General features: G+C 45.8%; 1 protein-coding gene across 1 annotated transcript in view; it reads right to left on the reverse strand.

The window, feature by feature from the left end:
• Window positions 1-2,681: 2,681 nt before the first annotated feature.
• The window catches only part of AGT (angiotensinogen (serpin peptidase inhibitor, clade A, member 8)), a 10,209-nt gene continuing 3,393 nt past the window's right edge, over window positions 2,682-9,497 (reverse strand). Inside the window, exons 2-5 of the mRNA XM_009698972.1 lie at window positions 8,577-9,388; window positions 4,390-4,654; window positions 3,823-3,967; window positions 2,682-2,992 (exon numbers count right to left, since the gene is read on the reverse strand). Of these exons, the coding sequence (XP_009697274.1) occupies window positions 2,801-2,992; window positions 3,823-3,967; window positions 4,390-4,654; window positions 8,577-9,388 (1,414 nt within the window). The 3' untranslated portion in view covers window positions 2,682-2,800. The remainder of the gene's footprint in view (window positions 2,993-3,822; window positions 3,968-4,389; window positions 4,655-8,576; window positions 9,389-9,497) is intronic.

Here is a 9,497-nt window from a genome sequence, read left to right on the forward strand (position 1 = left end):
AGAGTGGTGGCATGTTTTCCTCTAAAATGGTCCTTGGATTCGCAAGTTTGTGAGTTATACCAGACGTGGACTAGATTGTTTTAACCTCATCACCCAAAGACAACTAGCAATATGGATTATTTGGCTGGACCACTCAATATTGAGGACTATTTTTTCTCCGTTTTCCATCAGCAGTTGTATTTTCATGCCTGAACTGGAGGGATGACAAAGCAAACTACCTAGATTTCTTTTTTTTAAGCTTATCAGCATAATTGTCAGCTATGCTCAAGGATGAACTAGGTTGTTTTGATGAAACTTGAAAAGGCTGTCCTTGTCTTTGTTTTCGTTCTCCAAATCTCCCAACTATTAGAGCATGATTTTAGGTGTTTCGTTCACTAGACTGTTGAGCTGTGGACTGCAGCTGAGAGCTCAGTGTGTGAATGATGCTTGGGATGTGCGTCTGTGTGTGCCTGGCAGAGGAATTTGGTGGAACTGGAGGAGACCACTGGAGGAGAGTGAAGAGTATAAAATGCCAGAAAAATTTTTAGATGTAAAATGGTGTCAGAAACGAGTCCTAGGAGAGTATATGTTGTTGGGGAAGTGGAGAGATTTAGTTGGGGTGAGTTGGAATGGTTTTTTGTTTGGTTGGTTTTTTGTGTTGGGTTTCTTTTACCCTTTGAATATCTAGGAGAATGGGTACATTTACAAATAGCTTATCTTTTTGGTACTGTAGCACTTGCTCCAGCACCCCTCTTTTCCCAGTCCTTGCTCTGGCCAGCATACTTTTAGTTCCCTGTCTCTCCCCTTTCTTCCTTTTCTTTTCCGATGTCAGGGGAGAGGTGCTCTCCACCACAAAGTTTTTTTCTGAAAAGTGTTTGGTTTTGTGGGTACTGGGTTTTGTGTGTTTGTTTTTCTGCCTGTAACCACTGAACAGGGTATGGAGTCCTCCAACAGCATGCAGCCCCCACCTCTGAATAATGGCATTTTGTCACAGAATTTACTGGCAGCATGGTCAGGGGCTTCCTTTCATTCTCCTCCATCTTCGTCATAGAAATGGAACATTTTCTGGTCTGCAGTTTTATTTGTGGCTGATGCTACCTTCTGACTTTAGTGAGTAAACGGGATAACTTTTAAATTAGCGTGAACACTTGGAAGCTGCCTCTTTCATGCTTACAGCGGTATCATTGGCTGTATTGCATGATAGTTTGCAACTTACTGTCAAAAAACATAAATCTGACTTGAAGCAAATTTCGGAAGGCAGCACAAGGGATGTAGTTATGGACATAAACCCAACTACACTGTGGCAAAGCAACTTGGAAGTGGTTTTATTTCCATCTTTCCATCTCTGCATATGTATAGTTAATTGCTTCTGTATACAACACGAGTACAGTATTTAGATGTTAGAGCATCTGGAATACATACAGTATCATCTGATAAATAGGTGGATGCTATATCATAGCACTTGAAATCCTAGTATTCTCAAGAGTTGCGTTATTTATTAGTCTTTTCCATTAAGCTAGAAGGATCTGTCACGTATCTACATCACCGATAGCATGAGTGGGTTTGCATTAGATAGACATTTGGCCCACTGTGGGTGACAATGAGCTACTGTGCTCTGTAGGATACATCTGGTATCATATACCAAAGAGCTCTGCAGTTATTTTCTAAACGCCATCAGTGCTAACAACAAATCTAGAGATGAGAGGTGGAAATCCTTGTTCTGCTGAGGCATTCCTTAGCACAAAGATTTCACTGCCAATTCCTCACTTCCTAATTCAAGAGTCATCTAATAATCTGTTGTTCCAATTTAATGTTTCAAACCTTTATGACTCTGTTAAGAGTTGGATTAGACCACTGAAAGCTTTTTATTCATGCATAGCGGCACATCCACCATTTATACTAGTATACGTTATTGCCATCAGTGCTCTTTTTTAAGAACATCTGGTTTGGATATGTTGAAGTTTACAGACCTGGGCTCTAACCAGTAATGTTCTTTTTTACTACAAGGCAATAATAAATGCCTCTCAGGTTAGAAAGTAATCCAAGGAATGGAATTGTGAATAGTAGACCTTATTTTTTTTTCCTAAAAAAAAAAAAATTGGAGATAATTCTGTCAGGCTATGAGAATTTATCCATCACAGTTCATTAATGCTACCAAACCCTATTTTTAGCTTTTCCATAGAGTTAAGAAATGAACATATCCATCTGGGCTGCAGAAAGAAGAAACTTCCTCTAAATGTGTTTTTGCTTCCAAGGCAAAAAAAATTCTTGTCTCAGTGGGACAAGCAAAGCTTGCCCGTGCTGTTGGCAGCATTTTAAAGGAAAATGTTGCTGATGAAGCTAGAAATCTCTGTGGCTAACTGTAAAACTTTCACTATAAAGTAAAAGGGAGTCTCTCTTGCAAAACTGACCCAAACTAAAAATTTTTTTAAAGTGACCTCTTAAAGAATGAAAAGGTCTTTTCTATACCTTTCTATAGTGAATGCTGCTTGTGCTTACAAAACTATTTTTTTAAGTCAATGCCCTGCTGGCTACAACTTTGTCCCCACTGCATCGAAAAAGGGAACTGGGGGCAGAAGAGAGACAAAGTGGGAATAAGGAAAGAAGAGAAGCTGGAGGAAGTGTTTGAGTCACCTCACGTGAACAAGGATGAAACGTTGCAATCTTTTAGCTTTCAAAAAGCTATTATTTCAAACACTACCTGCTTCATCTCAAAGCTAAGTAGAGCACTCAACAAGATCATAAAAGTAGCTGATGAATAAGAAAAAGGTGATGGGAAATGTGCATCATTCCCCTCCCTCCCCCTCCCCTGTGCTTGCATTTAAACCCCGTGCAGAGGGTTTGTTACTCTGCCAAGGAAAAGCATTGCCCTCGACTTCTCTTCCAAAACAGCTAAAAGGAACGGCTTGCTCAGTGTTACATCCAGGAACACCACATCTTCCTTCTGTGCTGCAGGGTCTTCTGGCTGCTCTGTTCCATCACCGGTCAGTTTGAAAAAGGCTTTATTTATTACCTGTCAAGCAAAACATATGAGTAACTCTGGAGTCATCAGAGCATGATAGTGAAGAGACAAATGAGAGTTTAAGTGAATGATAAAACACATGAAGTAATCAATAACTTAGCTCAGCTGTAAGCAGCACAAGATAAACCCCATGGGTGTTTAAAAAAGAGATTGGAGTGCTTGTTCTGTAATGTGAAAAAGCTCTACAGCTCCTTGTACACTTGGGCTGTATGAAATCCTGGTACCCTTGAAGCCCCTGACAGAACTTCCAAGGTAGAGCACCTTCCAAAAATAAAATCAAATAGAAGTAAAGGCACTCAAATTATACTTCTGGAATATAATTTGCCGCCTTTTTATGAAAGACAGCCCTCTCCTTCAAGCTCTCCCTTCTCCCCCTTGGGATCTGAATGCTATAACCTGTCTTCAGGTGAGGTCGTGTGCTGCCTGCACCTCTGTGTTTGCGATTTCTGGGAGCAGTCCCGAAGTGGTGGAGGTTTATCCTCAGCAGCCCAGTTGCTGCAGCCTCTACTACGCGCTCCGGCTGTGGTGCCTGGAGGTTGAGCTGGAGGTGGTAACGAATGCAGCCTAATTTGTACGTACAGCACCTAGCACGCTCAGGTCTGGAACTTCATCTCTGTTTTGCATGGTGTGTTTGCTGCAATGATGGAATTTGAAGAGTTTAAGGCAAACCTGTTGCTGCTGATAGGTTAATCTAAGGACTATTCACATCGTTCAGTCCCACATAGCTCTGACTGGTTTGTTCTAGGTAAAGTTATACTGCTAAAGAGGCTGAAACTGAGCAGGAGCCATATGTTTTTAAATGCCAGTGATGCGTACCGTACCTTTCCAACTGTTAGATTGGCATCACTTATTTTACTGAGATCTGCCCCCTTCCCCAGCAGCGCAGGCAGTTCCATATCTGCAAGAAGCTCCTGTAGATCGGAACTGCCTTCTATTGTTAACTCCGGCAGCGTTAATTTAATTTCTCTGCAGAGAAAAAAAAAGAGAGAAAGAAGTGAGTGCGTGCTCTCTGCTGCGAAAGCATGGTGTTTGGGCAGTCCTGGGGAACGAGCTGGTGAAAACAGCTGCAAGAAGTGCTCGGTATTTGGGGACATACTGACATGTGGGGACATCAGCCCTACCAAGGGCTGATGGGCATCATGTTACTGTTTCTAAGTGGGAAGTCAGCCTAAATCTGCCCCAGATACAGTATTAAACCCCAGATCATCCCTCTTCATGGGTCCTTGTGTTGTCAGCTATGGAAAAGCAAGGGTTTGCAGGTGTTTTTCTCGGTGCTTGGTGTTAAACCCTCCCTGGCAAGATCGGACCCCGGTCAGTGAGCAGGCAGGCCTGCAGGGTGCACCCTGTCCGGTTGATCCGTACGGAGGGTGCGGATGCCCGAGCCCTACCTTGGGGAGAGCTGCTGAAGCCAGGCCGAGGATTGCAACAGCAGCTTGGACTCCACATTCTCCAGGTCGCTGCCATTGATGGGCTGCAGCAGCACCAGCAGTGCGGTCTTGCTGATGGGGACTTCCACCACGGAAAAAGTCCCACTGGCATCAGTTTTGTACTTGAATGTCCCCGTGACTGACAACATAGGGACCACGACCTTCGTGTCTGAATCCACCCAGAACTCCTGAGGCTCTTTGAGCCGGGAGGCTTGCTTAACGTTCGCTGAAAAACAGATGGAGAAAGAAGAAATTGATTCTTCTCTTCCTCCACTCCTCCCCCTTGCTCCTTAGCCGGTATATATGTTTGTTTAAAAACAACACACTGTGCATTAGACAAGGGCTGGGTGTAGAAAATCATGTTTAGCTACTGAAAACATACGTATCCTGCCTTTAAGGTGCCTTCTGGTAGCACCAGGCAGAGGCTGGTGCAGGCTCACGGCAGAGGGACCGCGACCATCAGGACTGCAGCCAAAGCTGCACTCGGTGCCATGATCTAGTTGACACGGTGGTGTTAGGGCAAGGGTTGGACTCGATGGTCCCGGAGGTCTCTTCCAACCAAACCGATTCTGTGATTGATTCTGTGATTTCTATTTTGGGGCTTTTCCTGGGCACAGTATTTCTGCTTGCTTGGTTGCCTCCTTCCTCGCAGGCTGACATGTGGCTCCCAGTTGGCTCGCGCGGATTGGATCTCCTCTGCGTCCCTTGCGTGGCGGTGATGGCACGTTTGGGAGCACGTCCCTCAGGACCAGCCCTTGCTGCAGGAGCTCTCGGGTGGGCTCGGGAGAGGGAAGGCAGTACAAGCTCGGGCTGAAGTCTCACCCTTGGCGATCTTGTGAATCAAAGCAACGGGGAAGGTAGTAAGCATAACACCGAAGTGTTGATTGAGGCAGGGAAGTTAAAAAGGATGTACCTGAATGCTTGCTAAGCCTTCAGATAAATTTCTTACCCACTTCATAAATATGGGAAGCCTTGTTCTCCCCACCCGCTGCTGCTCTGCAGCTTTGCATTTCAACATGTTATCCGCTCACCGGCACAGGTCAGTGCCGCTGCCCAGTTCGGCAGATAATCCTGTTGGTGTTAAAGAGGCTACTGCCATCAGCGAGAAGGGCAAAGATCAGAAATCTCTAAATTGCTGTTTGGTCGGTTTAGAAGAACGGATATATATGCTGGGGTAAAGAAAGGAACTCCTTACATTAAAGTAATTAATATTGGTGTAAAGTAGGAGCTGATCTAGCTGTACTGTTAACTAGTCCATCTCCAATAAACCTCGATAAATGCTGGGCCCTAACATATTTAATATGTAGTAAATGATTTTGCGTGGGAATATTTGCCTTTTCAAAGAGCTTCCATAAAAAGAGCACGCAGGCTCTTTCACCTATTACAACTTCACCAAAAAGCAGCAGCAGGTAGGAGAGGTGAAAGGTGTAAGTAAAACACAGGATAAGGAAGTAGAGTTGTTCACCTTTTTTTCTTATTTTGAAAGAATAAGGGATGCGAGCAGAAAGGAGCCACTTTCACAGGGACTGTATAACCTGCAGAATTTATTCTCACAGGATTGCCGAAGTCAGGGCTGTAACAGTTAAGTAAACGGAAAAAAAGAATTGAGCGTTCAGATAGCTAAATGTATCGAGGTGGGATAGTAATTGGTTTTAAACAGTCTTGGGAAAGATCCTGCAAAATTTCAAAGTTCTGCTACTGACTTTGGGACTGAGTCCGTTAATATTGTGCCCGTTGCGAACCCTGACAAATCAGCACCCCGGGGTTTGCAACGGCTCCCTGGGGCCTTCTGCCAGGGCAGGGTCTGGACGGCTGTGCCCTCAAAGGTGTAACTAGGTGTGTACTCCCCAAAAGCCCTCTAAAAGATGTTAGTTGTCTTAAGATGACTATTTGTTTCTTACAGCATTTTTTTAGGACAGGGGAGAGATGTATTTACTGAGGAAACCCTGCTTTTTGCCTCAGACACCTGGAATGTAAAATGAGGAGAACTGAAGAAGATGAACATCCCTTCTCTAGAAGGTGATAGCCGACACGTTGGAAGAAATTATTTCTTACGGTGAGATCTCTCATATCAGTACGCAGAAACTGTGGGGCTGCGTGATCTTTCGGCAACCACATCAGAGCAGGGAAGAAACCTGTGTCTACAATACAGGGAAGATACCCAAAGTGAACAAGGCCATCAATCACAGAGCAAAGTCGTAGCCTGGGAGAGTAAAAGAGAACCCTGCAGTACTCTTGGGAGTACAGAAAGGAACCTTGGACCTCTCTACTTCAGGTGATGATCTCCATGTTCTGTAATGCAGACCTTATGCCAGCCTGACAAACTTAATGAGAGGATGACTTTCTGTGGAAAGCTATGACTTTTTCCTTTAAAACAAAAATACGGCAAAAAGCATCCTGCCACATTTCTCCTTAAAATTGAAGTTGTTGAGGGTTGTCTGTTGAAAAGAGAGTTTAAATGGGAGAAGGGAAGGATTCTTAAGGTTGTGCATCCCCACGGTGCTATTTTGATTCACTAGTTTGTAATTATTTTGAAACTTAAGGAAAAAAAAAAAGTTTATCAGTAACATTTGCACCTGATGTTCTGCTCTGGATTCTAAATGGCAGCCCCTGCCTGGCAGCAAGTCTACGAATGTGAAAACAAGTGTGTGCAAGCGAACAACAGGTGAGACCTTTGGAACATTTAGCTGTTGTTTTTGTATGGATTTCTGTCGTTTTATCAATCCCGTGGCTGTTGACAGCATCTCAGGAGCATATAGAATGTGTTTCAGACCAAAAAAAATGTACTTTTTCCTTTCTGCAGCTATAGGGACAGACATGGAACATAACAGCATCAGCTGTCATGGTTGCTCCTCCGCAACCAAATGGCACAGCAAACGCTGAAGTAATCTTCTGTGTTTATTAGAAGACAGTTGCTTATCTAATTCATTTGTTCTTGAGCCAGCGTTCTCCATCCCAAGTGTGGAGGCTGCAACATCTCAAGTGAACCCATCGGAGAGAGAGGAGTTGTAGTAGAGCTGACCCAGTGACTCAGACCCTCAAGTGCATGTTCCTAAGCTAATAAAATTGCAGGTTTCCAATGCAGAAGAAGAGGAAAAAATTGTTCTGCTAAAGGAAAACTCTGCTCTTGTGACCATGCCCAAGTCTGTAACACGAGAATTATTTTTACACTATCGTCTCTATGCTAGACCTTACACTGAAGAGAGAGCTGATGCTCAGAGCTCCTCGAGGAGTTCGGATCAGTTAATGGTAGCACCCATGAAAGGCAAAGAAAAGCCGGTACCCAGTTTACAGGTGGGAAGATGAAGGCACAGAAGCATTTCATGGGCACCAGAGCTCCACTTTTAGCAGCAGAGGCCCGCTGAGGAGCATATTGTTCACTGCAAGCTTTCTGCAATACGGTCGCTGCTGGCGAAGCTGTCCTAAAGCCTGCCATCTCTGGTATGGCGTTCAGTCGCGAGGACGTTGAAAAGCAGCTGCACCCAGAAGAGGAGGCTCAGTTGCGGTACAGGGGGATTTCTGGGACAGCAGCATGGAACGACCTTGGTAATTAAAAGTTTGCCTTAATTCTTCTTGTTTTCTATATGCTCCCAGCTTCCATAACTGGTAGCCTGTTTGGTGGCCTCCAGACTTCTGTGTTTAGTAGCCGCTAGAGGAGTCACGTCCATTATATTTTTAGCCTGTCTTGAATGTGTACCTCCGGCCTATTACCCCCAGCTCCCCTGTGGAAACACAGGTTCTAGGGAAGGGTATTTCTTTGACTTGCTTTAAACCTACCTCCTGATCATTTTTACTGGAGGCCCCTCATGACTTTTAGTTCCTTTGCAGTCAGAAATGCTGCGCAATCCTCTTATTCACCTTCCCACACCTTTCCTAATCCTTAGCTTCCTGGACAAGGAAAATTCCTTGGAGGCCATCTCCCTCCACCTCCTCCCTGTTGCCCATGCTGGCTCATGGCAGCGTGCAGGCAGGTCCCCCAGCACCGCGGTGGGGAACCGGGCACTGGACATGCAGCAGTGGTCCAGCCTTTCATCTGAGCCCTTCCCTCTTGCCGCCGGCCAGGCATGACCTTGCTTCCTTCCCAGCAGCAGGGCCACTGCCCGTCCTCCACCCAACCTACCCCCAAAATGAGCAGCGCTGCCTCATACCTGCCAAGCGGACGTCCACCGCAAAGAGCAGGTCAGCGGATGGGTCGATGTCGGTCAGTAAACACTTGCTTTGGCCCTCGCTTTTGGCCTCCACGAAGGCGTTTATTTGCTTTGCTGCCTCGCTTCGGTTTGTAAAGTCAACAGCTCGGGCGTAGAGAGCATCAGCGGAGGGGAGCAAGTCCTGCACGAAGAGGTGGGATAGAGGTATGCCGGGGGCAGAGAACAGGCAGAGCATCTTGGAAAAGTGCAGCTCCTCGTCCCTGCTCTTGACGAGGCTTTCGATCATCCTCAGGCTGGAAAGGACTTTGTGTCCATCCACCCTGGAGGTGCAGTCAGGATCTCCAGAGGGGGGAACAAATCCCAGCAAACCCTGCAAATCAGCCGCCGTCTGGTTTGAAGCACCCAGGTAGAAAGACACCAAGGAGCCGTAAAGACTGGTTGGGGACAGGAGCACGTTTTGGCCCTGCCGCGCTTTCCGCAGCTTGCTGTAAAACCGCTCACCCAGGACGTACACAAAGTCCTTCAAGTAGCTCAGTTTTTGCCTCCCTTGGCTACTCAGACTCGGGATTTCCAGCCTGTCCTTGTCGTTCAGGTCATCTTCGTAGGCAGGCGTGGTTTGGGACTCGATGGAGACAGGGACAAAAGTTTTCTTTCCCTCCTGGACCAGGCTTTCCATCTCCTCACAGGTACTCTTGTTGAAAGAAAACAAATTGAAAGGGTGGACGTAGACCCGGTCACAAGTCACCGCGGTGAGGCACGCCAACAAACAGAGAAGATCTGCTACCAGGGTCATGTCGAAAAATCGGTGTCTGCTGAAAGAAAAAGTGGGGAGGAAAGAAGACTGATCAGTATGGTGTATATAGTTTGTCTTGCTCGCAGGGTGAGGTGCTAGTGCTGCGTTGGGGTTAGGAAAGCAGGAAT

The sequence above is a fragment of the Cariama cristata genome, unplaced genomic scaffold (genome assembly GCF_000690535.1).
Source record: "Cariama cristata isolate BGI_N322 unplaced genomic scaffold, ASM69053v1 scaffold4374, whole genome shotgun sequence".
Lineage (NCBI taxonomy): Eukaryota > Metazoa > Chordata > Aves > Cariamiformes > Cariamidae > Cariama > Cariama cristata.